The sequence below is a fragment of the Hemibagrus wyckioides genome, linkage group LG01, assembly GCF_019097595.1.
Source record: "Hemibagrus wyckioides isolate EC202008001 linkage group LG01, SWU_Hwy_1.0, whole genome shotgun sequence".
Classification (NCBI taxonomy): Eukaryota; Metazoa; Chordata; class Actinopteri; order Siluriformes; family Bagridae; genus Hemibagrus; species Hemibagrus wyckioides.
The window spans coordinates 23,045,019-23,061,779 of NC_080710.1; the positions used below are offsets into that span (position 1 = coordinate 23,045,019).

At 39.2% G+C, this 16,761-nt stretch overlaps 1 protein-coding gene across 4 annotated transcripts; it reads left to right on the forward strand.

Annotated features, from left to right (window-relative positions):
- The first annotated feature begins 1,356 nt into the window (after window positions 1–1,356).
- On the forward strand, window positions 1,357–16,290 carry pi4kb (phosphatidylinositol 4-kinase, catalytic, beta). 4 transcript variants are annotated; one of them, XM_058389479.1, is made up of 12 exons: window positions 1,357–1,513; window positions 5,519–6,567; window positions 9,668–9,712; window positions 11,415–11,642; window positions 11,724–11,951; window positions 12,043–12,152; window positions 12,638–12,742; window positions 12,863–12,986; window positions 13,179–13,444; window positions 13,986–14,118; window positions 14,226–14,346; window positions 14,467–16,290. In XM_058389479.1, the coding sequence occupies exons 2-12, from the start codon at window positions 5,539–5,541 to the stop codon at window positions 14,646–14,648; spliced, it is 2,571 nt and encodes an 856-aa protein (XP_058245462.1). In that variant the 5' UTR covers window positions 1,357–1,513; window positions 5,519–5,538; the 3' UTR covers window positions 14,649–16,290. The 4 variants fall into 4 exon arrangements, with proteins under 4 accessions (XP_058245462.1, XP_058245482.1, XP_058245472.1 ...); XM_058389489.1 differs by lacking the exon at window positions 1,357–1,513 and adding an exon at window positions 3,131–3,272; XM_058389499.1 differs by lacking the exon at window positions 9,668–9,712.
- Window positions 16,291–16,761: the final 471 nt, after the last annotated feature.

The following is a 16,761-nucleotide window of genomic DNA, read 5'->3' on the forward strand; positions in this document are numbered from 1 at the left end:
TATGCATACTATATTAATATTGGTTAATCTATAAACATAAAACAATGAGTAATTATTCTTGAATTTAATTCTTGAATTATTATCAGTGATTCACAGATTCATTCTTCTTCAGTGAGGGCTTTATCATAACCAAGGTTGCAGTGGATCCAGAGCCTGTGTGACGTTGGAATACACCCTGTAAGGCACACCAGTCTGTCACAGAGCACAGTCCATCATGTACACAGTCACTTAGATATAAAGGCAGTTTTAGTATAGCCAGTACTTAGCATGTTTTAGAGGTGGGAGGAAACCAAAAAACCTAGAAGAAACCCACAGAGACACAATCAGAACAAGTCAACCTCAACAAAGACAGAAGCCTGAGCTCAGGGTTAAACCAGGGACCGCCACTGATAAAACGTGCCATGTATTAATATTTGGACCTTTCTCATACATTTCTGTTCAAATGTGGTTCAGGTTAGTTCATAATTCAGTTTAGTTTCACTTTACTTCCAGCCTACACAGCTATACCTGTTGTGTATGTTTCTTTTATCTAATTTTATAGACTATAATGCTTCAGGCATCACTATGATGTCCAGTACCTTGTAATCTCCTTTTATTCATCTTTAATCATAGCTGATAAGGCTCGTCTAACGGTTAAGCCTGACATTTCTCTGCTTTCTTGGTATTTGGTGAGATTGTTGAGTGACAAAAGAAAGAAGGATGTATTCTGCTCCTTCTGTACAAGCTTGAACTGAGATACTGCTGTTTTCAGTGCAGTAGGCACATTAAAAGCAGATGCAAATTTATGCAATGATTATAAACCCGTCCCCTGTTTGGAAGTGGTTTAACACAGAGAAAAAAACATCCTGTGACATGACCCTGCCCTGTACAAACATCACAGTTAGTTCAATTTCATTTATTGACAGTCCACTGGCCACGTGAAATTTGCGTAGAAACTTTAAATATACATAAGGTTCACAATTTCACAATATTGATAGCCCTATGCTTCACTTCAATACTTCAAATTATTGTTTGTTTGTTTGTTTGTTTGTTTTTTGTCTTCAAGGTCTGATATTGCAATACACTTTTAATGCTCTGGGTAGTGGTCGCTCCTAGAAAAGTGAAGAAGTTTATCCAAGTTCATTCCTTACTCACTTCCCTTTTACACTTCCACTTGGAACAATCCATTATTCTAGGGGCCCATCGTTTTACATCACAGATACTACTAAAAAAACTTACTCAACCAGTTCGTAGTTACTTTATTAGTGTTGTGTTTTTTACCAATCTAAAACATATTGTCGGATAAAATGTATTACTCAGGATCGAGTAATTGTTCCGTTTTGCCTTTCAGACGTTGCGCGTGTGAAGCTAGAACATGGACGCTACCAAGTAGAAGTGGGTAGGGAAAGTGCGTTGCGTTGAATTAGGATGTTACCTTCCAACTGCAAGCCGGTTGTTCGGCATCCTTCGGGGAATCGTACCTTCCAAATGGATGAGAGATAGAGCGAATAATCTCATCAACCTAGTTCACTCGGTAAGAGATGACGTCTGTGTCTTTCAACTAGTTATAATACGTCAAGAAGAGAAGTATTTTGTTCATGCCATCGTTAGTCAGCTAACCTGGTGATGCTAAGCTAGCTTTGCTCGAGCTGTTTTAATCCTCTTGGCCGTCTTTCTGAGGTGAACCAGCTATCTAAAATAACTTCCTCTGGCTATATTAAGTTCTAGTTCGGTATATGTTGTGGTTGGAAGTCATAAATTGTGATTGTAGAAAATAGTTTTAGGGGTTTATATCGACGTTGGCTTTGCTAAGTTAGCTAACCTAGTTAGCGATGTCGCTTCGATGCTAGCTTGAGTGAACGCAACATTTTCCATCGGCCTGCTTTCGCTACAGTCATAAAGCCGCACCGACTGAATCACCGCCAGAGCTACCCTGTTTAATTGGCATAAATAACTTTTGTTAATTGTTAGCAATTGTGTGTATGTGGTGTTTGTCATCTTGCTGGATAAACAGTTCTTGCATGAGCAGTAATCTAACTAGGTTAGCTAGCTCAGGCTAGCGTCATTAGCACTGTTTTGTAGCTAGCTATAGCGCAGTTTCTTCAGATTAAATATATATGACTTTTGTCTATAAATGTTGTGTGATTTAGTTTAGTAGTCTAGTAACTCGTGTGAGATGATTGGTTGGTGTATAATATCCACCAGAGAGGTTTTGATCACATTTGTTTCATTAACGAAGTCAAATATTTTCAACGCACATAAGCACGATATTGCCAAAAGTTTTGGGACACCCCTCCAAAACATTGAATTCAGGGGTTGGGCTCGGCCCCTTGGTAAAAGGAACTCTTAATGTTTCATCCTACCAAGGCATTTTGGACAATTTCATGCTCCCAACTTTTGTGGGAACAGTTTCAAATATTCTGGGAAGGCTTTCCACAAGGTTTAGGAGCGTGTTTATGGGAATTTTTGACCATTCCCTTAGAAGCACATTTGTCAGGCACTGATGGTGGATGAGAAGGCCTGCCTTACAATCTCCACTCTAATTCATCCCAAAGGTGTTCTATCAGGTTGAGGTCAGGACTCTGTGCAGGCCAGTCAAGTTCCTCCACACCAAACTCGCTCATCCATGTCTTTATGGACCTTGCTTTGTGCACTGGTGTGCAGTCATGTTGGAACAGAAAGGGGTCATCCCCAAACTGTTCCCACAAAGTTGGGAGTATGGAATTGTCCAAAATTGTCTTGGTATGCTGAAGCATTAAAAGTTCCTTTCACTGGAACTAAGGGGCCAAGCCCAACACCTGAATTCAATGATTTGGAGGAGCGTCCCAAAACTTTTGCCAATGTTGTGTGTATAATATTTTGTTGGACCGCTTTCTCTGTGAATTTTCCACCCACAGAGGCTGCAGTTAAAACAGATTTAAAACATAGCTAGTTTTAAAAGAGCAGTTAATGAGACGCCTATGATACTGATCATTAATATAAACGCTTTAGACTTTGATATTAGTGGATTGTAATCTTTAATAAAGCCAAATAAAGGTTAAGTGACAGGGATTTCATTTTTGTGCTTCTGTTATTGTTGTTCATCATCATGGCAGGCCTTGCTTGCCAGAAACTAGGAAAGATGATCCGATTCAGGTTTTTTCTCTCTCTGTGCTCATTGTTGTGTGAGGTAGATGTGGTGTCGTCTGTCAGCGCCAGAGCCTCTTGAAGCTGTTTCCATTGCAACAGGAGCCCATGTATACAGGAGTACTGTGGTTATAGCACACACACACAGCTGGGCTTTCAGTATTGCAGTAAGTCATCTAACATTGTTATAGACGCCCACATGGAAGTGGGGAAGATAACGTTATAATCTCATCACTGACACAATGACTTTAAGTTGAGCTCCTCTGTTGAATCAGATTGTTTATAAATGATTTGTCTTTGGTTTCTGATGAGTGTATTTAACTTTGTCACATCTTGGCTTGATTGAGATGATCTCAATTTCTTTAGCCAGTTTATTTACCCGTAAATATCTGATGTTTAATCATTTAAGTTGAAAGCTTGAGCCCTTCTTGTGTAAAAGCCTTGATCAAGGCGTAGTGTTCATAATGACTAGTCTTGTACTGTATCTTTAAAGATGAAGGGAAGAAATCTTTTTATATACACTTCTTCTATCCTCACTTCCTTTCCATATTTATATTGATTGAGATTTGACACCTTTCTCTATCTTATAATGACCTTCTGATGAAAAAGCATAGTCTAGGGAAGTTTTAAGCACTAGACAATTCAGTGTAGTTGAGAAAAGTGTGGTTAAGGGGAAGTTTCCTCACATGGTCACAGTAACATTTGCATGAAAGCTCAGATCACGTGTGGTGCTAAGATCAGGTTTCTGAGGGTGAGAGAGCTTTACGCTCAAAAGGCACAGAATTGTCATAGACGTGACAGGACGAACTCTGCAACAAACCTGTGGAAATCAAATAAACATTTTAGATTTTAACGAAATGTGTTGTAAGTAATTCTTGTGAAATCTTTTTCAATGAAACTAGAGCACGGGTGTTTTAAATGAAGGCGTTAGTTACGTACAATTGTGAAGTGTAGAAAAGAGAGGCGAGGAAAAGAAACAAGGTCAGAGGTGATAGTGATATAAGGGGAAGGGTAAGTAAGTAATGAGGTAGATACTGTAACTCCAAAGTCTAGGTGCCACAGCACTTAATGATCTGCTCACTACATAGGCTAGTCTGGTCTTGAGCACTTTGTTTACTTTAAACAGAAAACACGTTTTTTTTGCGCAAGAAAGACAGGGCAGTTAGAGTTCATATTGGAATGCAAACAGAGCTGAGGTTTGTTCTGAAGTGTTTCAGCCTACAGATGGGATTCAGCATTAAAGAGGGAACGCCCACAGCAGCCATTTCGAGGGTCACAACAAAATGAAATGATTAAATGCCTTTTCTTTTCGGGGTGCTCTGGTTCAGCTAGGGGACACTTTGCTTCTGAGATCCTTTGCACTAGACATGTTGTACCTATTACTATGAATTAAAGATGGCCATGTTTTAATGCTCCCTTGGGGAGAGCCCTCAGCTTGCACATTTGTGTTTGTTTGCATTTCAATTTGCATTTGTTTGCATTTAATTTTCTGACGAAAACTAGGTGGCATTGTAGGTAAATCATTTCAGGCTAAGTCTGTCTGTTACTAAGGCGCAGTATACTGATTTTTGATTACGTCAGCCAGAGAAGAGCACTGGTTTCAGACTGTTGCTATGATTTACACTTTCAAAAAGACCATTTGATGGAAAAACTCATATTCTCAGAGGCAGGCTGCATGGCAGCAGCTCATCATTGCATGAAAACTTGGAAGCATTTTTCAACAGTGTATGTTAATGTTGTTTTGGATGGATTGGCATTCACACTACAAATATAACATGTCCTAGAATCACCTCCACAAGGTGATCCTGACCTTGATCCTGACGTTTTTGGTCTTTTCATGTGTGATTACCAGAAAGAGATGTTAATACCAAGTCTGGCAGAGTCTGTGATTGGTTCAGAAGAGATTTTCTTTTAATTCCATGATGTTAGTTCAGCTCACAGCTCCCTCAACGCCATTCTGAGCCCTGAGCAGTGCAGTGTCTTACTTCTTTTTGAATAAACTTATGAAACATGAAGAACATGATGCCTTTACCTGTAGGGCCCACTGGTAAAGCCATGCTGGGAAACTTTATCCTTTGAGCCATCGGTGTAACAGCCATAAGAAGGACAGGACTATGCAGAGCTTTACGTGTAGGAAGGAGTAGGCTGGTTTACCCAAGATGACGCAGTAACACATTGTACCTGAAGGAGAGTGTGTAATGTGAGATGAGTGCATTGTGTGTGTGGACTCTAGCAGCAGCATGATTTATTTGCAGTTTATCTTTTTTGACAGGTACAGTAAATGGGTAGTTTGAACAGATAAGATTTTTTTAAACAGATTTTGTAAACATTTTAGGATTAAGCTAAACCAAGCCAAAGTGACCTGATGGTTTTTTTTTCCCTCATTTTGTCCCCTTCACTTTTTTACATATAGAGGCCTAAACATATCTGGCCATGGGTGACACAGAGCTGGAGCTTTCCCCTTCCCACTTGGAGGAGCTGCAGAAGAGTCCATCAGCCTCATCCACCTCCACTACCTCGTCTCTTTCCCTGCCCTCCTCACCATCCTCTGGCCCACGGCCTCTGAGCAGTTCCAGCCCCAGTGCCAGCGAAGGCCTACCTGCTTCTAGCCCTCCTCTGGATGTAATTTCAGAGGGTGCAGGTGAACTGAGTCTGGTTATTGATACTGAGGTAGCCAAGAAAGCCTGCCAGGAGGTGCTACAGAAGGTGAAATTCTTTAAAAGTGATGGAGATACAACTTTGTCCTCTGAAGAGCCACACCTGGTGAATGGAACCGAACACACCAAGCCCTTAAACGGGGATGGTACAGGATCAGGCAAGCCTCCGAGGATCACTGAAGAGGAGGAGGTGCCAGCAGCGGGCACAGGGAAGAGTGTGCGTCGGCGTCACAAGAACAACTCATCCAAACAGTCATGGCTCCTGCGTCTGTTTGAATCCAAGCTGTTTGACATTTCCATGGCCATCTCGTACCTATACAACTCAAAGGAGCCTGGTGTGCAGGCTTACATTGGAAATCGCCTCTTCAGTTTCCGAGATGAGGATGTGGACTTCTATCTGCCACAGCTGCTCAACATGTACATCCACATGGATGAGGACGTGGGTGATGCCATTAAGCCGTATGTTGTGCATCGCTGCCGCCAGAGCATTGGCTTCTCACTGCAGTGCGCCTGGCTGCTTGGCGCTTATTCATCTGATATGCACATTTCCACGCAGAGGCACTCGCGCGGCACCAAACTGCGTAGACTCATCCTGTCTGACGAGCTGAAGCCAACTGGTCAGCGCGCTCGCCTCCACCAGCAGCAGCAGAACCACATCCTCGGCCCAAACATAAGCGAGCATGGCCTCTCGCCCTCGAAGCGTACTCATCAGCGCTCCAAATCAGATGCCACCGCCAGCATCAGCCTCAGCAGCAACCTCAAAAGGACAGCCAGCAACCCGAAAGTGGAAAGCAGTCCAGATGAGGTGAGTAATCAGAATCAATGAGTGGGTGACTATGCTGCATGAAATAGCTTAATTTTAATCCTTCTTTCTTCATTGTGTGCGTGCATGTGTGTGTGTGTGTGTGTGTGTGTGACTATTTTGAATTTTATTTTTTATGGCTGCTTACAGAATCAGTGTTAATGAGTGTATGGCCATCCAGTCCAAATTAGGAAATCAGACAAAAATTAATTGAAAACTGTGTAAAAATACATAATTATTTGCATAAATTACTGCATAATTAATAGCTTTGCATTTTCAGCATCCCCAGCGAACATTTTTTTCCAAAAATTCAAATAGTCACTGCCATAGTCAGGTTCTCTCAAGCAACCTGCATTTATCTCGTTTATACAACTGAGCAGTTGAGGGTCAAAGGCCTTGCTCAAGTGCCCATTAGAGGCGGCTTAATGGTGCACGGATTTGAACTCACAACCTTCCCATCAGTAGTCAAACACCTTAACCACTGAGCTTTTTTTTTAAAGGAATAAATCAGCTTTTTGAAGGAGACAGCTAGATCATACCACATATCTAAGAAACAATGCACAGGATCGGGTCTTTACATAAGAATATTACTGAAATTGGAGTACTCAGAGTATTCACATAATCATAGTCCTTTGTCCATTATTCTGAATAGAAATGAAACCAACATGGCTGAAGTTTTTTCTGTCTTGTGACCACCCACAGGCATCTTACAATTGTAATCAGTAAGCATAATGGTCATGTTTTTTTCCCCTGGAAAAAAGAGGATGCTCTTGTCTTTTACTTGCCTGTTTATGTTGCCATAGCAACACTGGTGTCACTATTATGTGATTGCAGCTGTGGTGCAGATGAGGATTAGTAAAGTGTTTTGGAAGTTTTTGCTGTGAACCTTTGTTGATTTAGACCTTTAAGAATTGTGTGTATATATATATATATATATATATATATATATATATATATATATATATATATATATATATATATATATATATATATATATATATAATTAATTACATAGAAAAACAACAACACCTTGAGGCATTGTGAAAACAATGTTTAAAAATTTAATATTTTGAAAGTAGTATATACTAATCAACAGCCCTGGTTTAGCTATGATCTCTGGGTGTCTATTATATTGAGTAATGTGTAGGTAAAACTCAATTAGGATATGCTGAATAGTTATTTACGATTTAATGAAGGATCACACATTGCTCTATAGCACTGAAGTGTTTCAGGAGAGTGTGGTAATGGTATATTATTTTCTTACAGTAGATAGCTCAAAAAGTCATTTCAGCAGTAGTATGCATTATAGATTTGTATTAATTAAAGTGTTAAAGTAATGTTATTTTAGGAGACATTATTTTAACATTTATGGAAGTCTTTGGAGGAGTTTATGCTTTCCAGTTTTTCAGTAAAATGACAGAGAGAGAAGGGCTGTTTATTGTGGCTATAATGTAGGTGAGAACAGAATGTAACTTGTCTCTCAGAGATTCCACTACATTAAATCTCACTATAAGCATGCCATTTGTTAAATACTCATTGTAATTGTTTTGAAAAAAAAAAAAAAATGCTGTGATATAAACAGAATAACACGCAAATGCTATAAGAAAATGATGCACTTCATGGGCAGCAGCATGAGTGTGTCATTCCTTCCAAAGTAAACAGATTTACTAATATGACACAAGTTATTTTCATTTGAACTCTAGTTTGTCCCCAGTTTGTTTGGAGAGCTGCAATAGCCAAGAGTTTGCTTTACCCAACACACTTTGGCTTCATCCATCAGTGCTTGCTTGTGATCTAGGCAAAAAGTCAGTAAGCCAGGCCTTGGTTGCAGGATGAGCAAGAGGTTGTAGGTAGAAGCATTATTATAAGAGACAAAGGCAGCATAGCAGTGGCAGCATGTTAACCACAAATGCTCATGCAGATAGTGGCTCCCTGAGTAAGGATTATAGAGATTTAACTCTAGAGATAATTCATCTAGAGTTTGGACTCGTCTGTTGTCTCTGATAAATCACAACCACTGCCTAACCAATGTGACACAAGCTTTTGTAAACAAGTTGAGCACAACACTTGGCAAAGCCTCATTCGTAAGTTAGTGCTTGTTTGGGTCTCAGCATTTTTTTTTTCCATCCTGTGTTCAAGAGCTCCAGAAGCATGTGAATGATCAGATGGTCAGTATCTGTGTTGTTCAGATAATATATAATGGAGTATTTGGAAATATGTGAAAATAATTGTTTGTTTGTTTTATTTATTTTTAAAGCTTAGTTTCATAAAGTCTTTGCCGATTGATTGGTTCACCACATTCCTAATTGGCTAAGAAGTGATAAGGATTCTGGTTATTGCAATAGGTGGCATGGCAACAATAAACACTTAAAAATTATGTTCATAGCTATTAGTACTATTTATTATGCTAAAGCATTTAGCTTTAGCCCGTTGTGTAAAATGACCGTGTGGTATAATTGTGATGAAAACTAGAAAAAGAATACAGATGAATGAGAGGCCAATTTAAAGGGAATCACATGTCTTGAAAGTCAGATTGTTTTAATTAGAGGACAATTTGTCTTGTTTTATGAGTTTGAACCTATTGAGCATTAATTTATCACGACAGACCGCTCAGCTTTAACCTGATGTATGTTGTGTTTTCGTGGTGACAGCTAAAGTTTTTCTATTAGACTGTGTTGGTATTTCTGTGTAATTGCTAGTCTAAGTTATCATATAAATTCTGCTGTTCATGAGGGGAAAAAAAGAAAAGGCAGGTCTTTTGTTTTTTACTTTAAGGGTGTACAGTTTGCTATTGGAAAGACGTTCCTAACTAAGCTGTGTAAATGCATTGCATCTGTAGGAGCACATTTGTTCAGTGTCCGAATGAATGAGAGGTTAAGATATGTGTTGTGTTCATTATCTGAAGTATTGACTGCAAAAACAGAGACGTGTGGCCCAGAGGCTTTGAGATTTGTTGAGCCATGGACAGATCCATAAAGCTGCATCTTTAAACATAATTGTGAGCCTTGTGCTTTGTTTTGTTTTGTTTTGTTTTTTTCTTGCTCTTATCCCCCTCCACCATTCCCCTTGCTCTTGTACCGTAACCCACCCCTCCTTTTCCCAGGACATGAGCTCCAGCTCCGACAGTCTTGAGTTAGAGGCTGGTACCGTAAGTCAACCACTAATAGCATCCTTATCTGTGCATTGTGGGATGATGGCTGTTTCTGTTTGCAGTTGGGGTTGGACTCCCAGATTCCTTCAGATGTGTGCCTTTTAAAATTTGCAAGCATGTCATCCAGATATCATTATATCATTATATTATTATACAGTTTATTTAGGCTGTGCTTTTGCAGCAGCAGATTGTGATTATATCTGAGTTGACATGCTTGTAAATGTAGCCTTTGTCTTTTCCCCCCCCTGTTATGCTACCCGTTGTTTTGATTAATGGGAAAATTATAGAAGGGTTTCTCTTTTCTGGTGAAAGGTTGTCATCTACAGTAGGCATATAAAAGTCATCTGTAAAAGTTTGCTGTCTGTTGAATGTAGATCATTTAAGGAGAATTAAGGCCTTTTCACACCAAACTACATTTTACAAAAGTATTTATTTATTTATCAATTCAAAGACCCACTGTATGTTCTAGCCCTATCCCTGCAATAATAAATGACCGGGAGATGAACTCGGAGCAGTGCTTGGCCATATACTTTTAAATAAAACGGACAAAAACCACATGCATTACACACTCATGATGTGCAGGCATTTCATGACCCTTTTCTTGGTGCATGTGTTTGGTGTGCACAGGCCTTTAGGCTAGACAAAGTCCATAATTGAATGTTTGCTCCCCTTACCATAAAGTCAGTTTGCGTTCCTCAGGTGCTTCAGCTGAAAATGGTCCTTAATAGATATAATGGAGTCAAACTCATAAATGTTAGAATAAAGTGTTGGGTCTTTTTTTCTTTATTCCAACTGTAACAATATATTTTGCTCCTTTATATCTGGTACTTTGGCATTGATTTCCTTGTGCCAGAATTACTTCCTATCCAATCCTACAGTCAAGATTTTAGTTATTTTATGGATTTTGCATAGAATGCTCCTTTAAATAGATCTGCCGACATTTATTTTAAAACTAGTTGATTGTGTTAAGTATGTAAGTAAATAAACTCTGCTTCTCTTGGTATTGTTATTCAGACAGTTAATGACCTCTGTAAAGCTCTTACCTTAAGGTACTGTCTGTCATTATGGTAAATGAATCACCATGCAATCAGCAGCACTCTGTTGTTCTTTATAACTTGCTTAAATGGGATGTACCTGCCTTTGTTTGTTTGTTAAACCGTGATTTCACACTCTAGGCAAATGATTTGTGGTTAAGCTTTCTCTACAGCCTCTTGTACATGGTTCTAATTTATGTCTCCATATTACCATGAGAGCGGTAAATAGCTGTAGATAACACATATGGAGGAGTTTGACGAGTCTTACTCCACATGTGCCATTGTGGAATGGGCTGATTTATTTATTTATTTATTATTTTTTTGGTCATTCTCAGTAATGCTCTCATTTAGGTTATTCATTCATGTCACACTTTGTACCATCCTATGGTCAGCTGTTTCTAGAAAGCACTCTTGTTTGTTTGTTTTTCCCCCTCATTTGTTTATACCCTCATACTTTGCTTTGATTTCATAATGATTACATCATGCATGTCTAATTTGGCTGTCTACACATTTTTCGGTAGTAATTACAGTCTCAGTTGTCACTATTACCAGTAACTATTGCTGCTTGTAGAAGTTGGTGTTTTAATGGTATATTTGTGAAATATGTGTACTTTCTGTTTCCTCTTTCCTCTCATGTATTTGGCATTCTTCTGTCCTCCTGTCAGCCTGTACGTCTGACTCCTCAGCGTGAGTTCATTAAGTCTTTGATGGGCATTGGGAAAAGACTGGCCACTCTACCTACCAAGGAGCAGAAGACACAGAGACTCATCTCTGAGCTCTCATTGCTTAACCACAAGCTGCCAGCACGTGTGTGGCTGCCCACTGCAGCATTTGACCACCACGTGGTGCGAGTTCCTCACACACAAGCTGTTGTGCTGAACTCAAAAGACAAGGTGAGTATTATTTCAAAATTATGAAAATAATGCATGTGTTCTAAATCTTGTTACATTAATTTAATTGTATTTTGTTTTCAGGCACCATACCTAATCTATGTGGAAGTTCTGGAGTGTGAAAACTTTGAGACATCGAGCGTACCAGTGAGGATTCCAGAAACACGAATCCGCAGCACACGATCAGTGGAGAATCTCCCAGATTGTGGTATCACGGCCGAGCAGCGTGCCAGTAGCTTCTCTACTGTTCCCAACTATGATAACGATGATGAGGCCTGGTCTGTGGATGATATTGGAGAGCTCCAGGTCGAGGTACAATGACACAGCTGCTCTGTTTGTATTAACAAATTGTTTTTGGCCTTCTGTAAATTTATCGTGAATATTTTCCTTTATTCCTCTTTAGCTGCCGGAGATCCACACTAACAGCTGTGACAACATCTCCCAGTTTTCAGTTGATAGCATCACCAGCCAGGAAAGCAAAGAGCCCATTTTTATTGCTGCTGGAGATATCAGGTACACATTGATATATTTAGCTAGACTCACAATAGCATCTACAGAGCCTATCACATAAGCAGCATTGTATAAACATTTGAATAAATACATCAGGCCTTATTTATCAACTGATAAAAAATTACAACATTTTGTATACATATGCATCGTTCTTTGAATTGAGTGGGATTTATCAATTTCTGGACCCCTTGTGGTCAAAGACTGTGCAGAGCTTCTAATATATCACTTACTGGCTATTATATCAGCCTAATTGAGGGAGCAATTACTGATTTCTCTGCTTACAAGATGCAAAAAGATAAAGTAAAATCATATGAAAGGTATTAGGCCTTGTTTCATTCAGTTTGTTTTTAGCAACACAGGAAACTCCTAATTATGAGTTTGGAACACTGGGTATAAACATATTTTTGCATCAAAAAGTAGTGTCTGTATTCTTGTGGTACATAGTCTTTTGGTCAGTGTCTAATTTGGGTTTATGTGCACTTATTTAGGCGGCGCCTTTCTGAACAGCTAGCCCACACACCTACCACATTTAAGAAAGACCCAGAAGATCCCTCAGCAGTAGCCTTAAAAGAGCCCTGGCAGGAGAAGGTTAGGTAAGTAGAGAAAAGCCCTTCACACTGTGGTTAAAGTTTTTTTTTTTTTCCACTTTTGTTTATTCATTTGTTTGAAATAACTTATGTTAAACATTTTCTCTCCTACTGTTAAAAAAACAGACGAATCCGGGAGGGCTCTCCATATGGGCATCTGCCTAATTGGCGTCTCCTCTCAGTCATAGTGAAATGTGGTGATGATCTAAGACAGGAGCTCCTTGCTTTTCAAGTGTTGAAGCAACTACAGGTTATTATTTTTCCTTTCTTTTTTTTTTCTTCAAGACGTTAAACTATACATTTCATTGTTTTTTAGAATATGATCACAGATTTGTTAGTATATGAAGTTGGGATCAAATGGATTTTATATTTTGCCATCTGGCTTATGTTTGATAAACTGTTTTTGTTTTTTGTTCATCATGTCTATTCTTTGTGTTTATAGGCAATCTGGGAGCAGGAGCGTGTTCCTCTGTGGATTAAGCCCTATAAGATCCTGGTCATCTCCTCCGATAGTGGGATGATTGAGCCAGTGGTGAATGCCGTGTCTATTCATCAAGTGAAGAAGCAGAGTCAGCTCTCGCTGCTCGATTACTTCCTGCAAGAGCATGGCAACTACACTACAGAGGCCTTCCTCACTGCACAGCGCAACTTTGTGCAGAGTTGTGCTGGCTACTGTCTCATCTGCTACCTTCTGCAGGTTAAGGACAGGTGAGTCTGAAAGTTCTATCATCTCACTATCACCTCACACCTGTTTTAATCTGTTTTTATTCTGTAGACCTGTGAAGCTGTACAGGTCTCACTCTACTATTGTTGATCATGACTGAAGTATAAACTAAAAAAAAAACATTTTTGTTTAAAAGATCTCATCCAGTCATTTTGTGACCTTTGGGAATATGCCTCAGAAAATAAAACTGCACGTTGGTGATCCCATTCTGTGTCCTAGTGAACAGCCTGCAATATTTTAACATATTATTTTAAAGCAAAAACATCACACATTTGTAGGCTCCATTTTCTTCAGCTTCTCAGAGCAGGAATTTGATTTTAACTGCTTAAAAGTTCTGAAAGATTCCCATCATATGAAATTGAAATTATAAATAAATAAGATAAATGTAAATAAGAGAAATGGGACATTTATTTACAAATTACATCTAGTGGGATTTTAGATGAGTTGTTGTAATAAACCTTGAATGTGTCTTTATAGTATACAGTACTTGTTTCATTTTGTTTCTCATATTGTTCTGTTTTCCAGGCACAACGGAAACATTCTGCTTGACTCTGAGGGTCATATTATTCACATTGACTTTGGCTTCATTTTGTCAAGCTCTCCAAGAAACCTCGGCTTTGAGACTTCTGCCTTCAAACTGACCAACGAGTTTGTAGATGTAAGGACACTTGTATATGTACTGGCATGGAAGGAGAATTTAGAAAGGTATGACTATTACCACATGCAAGAATTTGTTAAGATTGCAAAACTGTGATTGTCTTTTAGGTCATGGGTGGTCAGGATGGAGATATGTTCAACTATTACAAGATGCTCATGCTTCAGGGTCTCATTGCTGCCCGCAAACACATGGAGAAAGTTATCCAGATAGTGGAGATCATGCAACAAGGTAATGTCTAGCCCTAAGCAGTCAAACTCTAAAAGCTATGTCTGTGTTTTTAGCAAAGAAACCAATTCTTCTCTAGTAGTCACATTTTCCTCATGGTGAGTGATTGTGATTGCTCTCCAGGTTCCCAGCTACCCTGCTTTCATGGCTCCAGCACCATCCGTAACCTGAAGGAGCGATTTCACATGAGCCTGACAGAGGAGCAGCTGCAGGTGTTGGTGGAGCAGATGGTAGATGGCTCCATGCGCTCCATCACCACAAAGTTGTACGACGGCTTCCAGTACCTCACCAATGGCATCATGTGAATGTGGTGTGAGAGCAGACTCGAACATTATGACTAGGGAAAAGCTGCACCGCTTTCAGAAGCCACTACCATGCCCTTTTGCAACCTTTCTGTTTTCAACATCCTAGCGTGTTTGTACAACAAGACTGAGTTTTTGATGGATTTTATACCCTCTAAAGAGGTCTCAGCTGTGAAATTTCGCATAGTCTTTTTTCCTTAAGGCCTTCCCTCAGTTTCAACGCTTATTCCTTTCCTCAAAACGTATTGTTTCTCTTGGAATCTGGGATATCTTTTTTGGAATATGCTTTTATCCACTATCCTAGTGCCTCCATTGACTGCTCAGACTCCAACGGCTTTTGTGTTTCATAAATGTGCTGTGTATCTACCGTCTAAGATTCGAATTGTTCATGTTTTCATGTGAACAACCTACAGCTTTCACGCCTACACATAATGCAATCCCTGCTGAGACAACTCAACAGTGCACAGAGTCCTGTGTTGAGTAATGCACATTGTGTAAAAGGGAAAGAGGTATAAACAGCACATATTCATCGGTGGGTTTCGTCTGATCAGTGTTATTTTAGATGCAGTTTGAGAGAAGCAAACACTTCTTTCAAGTCCAGATGTAAAATGTTAAGCTAGCTGATGCTGGTTGAGAGACTCTTCAAAATTGGCCTCTCAAAGAGGCACAAACTCTTTTATTAAAGCCTTTAATTTGGCTTTATTTGACACTTAATACATACCTGCTGTCAAACTTGCCAAGTCCCAGATAGCCACCTTCATACTTTCAGCTTCACAGAGGGGAAACCCCTCCACACTGATGCAATAAAACCTTTGACATTTTGACTTAAAGAGAAGAGATTAACTAAAAGTCACATTCTAACCATTGTAAGTATTAAAGAGTGACATGACAGAGCAAGAGTCAAAACACTATTTATTGCTTATTTACAGTTACTTGCATTCTCATGTACAACAAGGATGGCTGTTTTTTGTTTGTTTGTTCATTTCAGTTTCTTTTTTCTTTTTTTGAGTGAAAATTTATGATTCCTTAGTGTGTACAAATGTACATAATATAAATTTTAAAGTTCAAAATGTACATGGACTTTTTTCTTATCAGAATAATGGGGAGCTGTGCTGAAATAGCTTGGCTACTGAGTAGCTGAGTTACTGGACAGGAAAGGTTCATGAGATGGCACTAATGTGAGTGAGACTGAAACTTGTGTAAACTGATCAGGTAATAAGAAAAACAAAAACCTGCAAATAAATGAAAGAACCTGGTGCATTATTAATGCTTAGTTTTACATTATTAAATGCCACTACATGCACACATTTAAAAGACGATTATTAATATTATTATTATTATTTTAGAGACATGACCTGAGCGTTCCATTAACAAGACCTGTTCCTTCTATCTGTAGAAAACGTTTTAATTCACCTTACCTTTTTTATTTTTAGCGCAAGCCTCGCTCTTGTGAATTATTCAAACATATTTGACTTTAGGAGTCTATTCATCTGTCTTCACATTTTAAAAACTCTGTTTTTGTGTTTGTTTTGTTTTTTTGCTTTCTTTGTAACATGTTTGACGGACCATCTCTCACAATCATGTGAATGAACTCCCCTAACTTGTGAATGTTTCTTTGTATAATAAATTAAATGTATCGGTTTCATGTCACGAGTGTTAATGTCCACTGCGGTGCTGTCATAGTGTCAACTGCATGTTTTGAGTGTTTTCCCTGCTCCCAACACACCTGATTGAACTAATTAATGAATTAGCAGCATTTCCTGTGTTGACCTGGGTGTGTTGAAGCAGGATAAACACCAACATGCAGGAAATTGTGATTTGGGATAACGAAAAAGATGACTTGTAGCAAGAAATCTTTGTATGTGGGCACATAAGTGGTAGAGGGTGGCAACTGCCATTTTTTTTTATTGTCTGTACCGCTTATCCGATCTATCCTCGGGTCACAGGGATCTCAGGCGTCATCGGGCATCAAGGCAGCATACACCCTGGACGGAGTGCCAACCCATCGCAGGGCACACACTCATTCACTCACTCATGCAATCACACACTACGGGCAATTTAGAGACTCAAATCAGCCTCGTAGCATGTCTTTGGACTGTGGGGGGAACTGCCATGT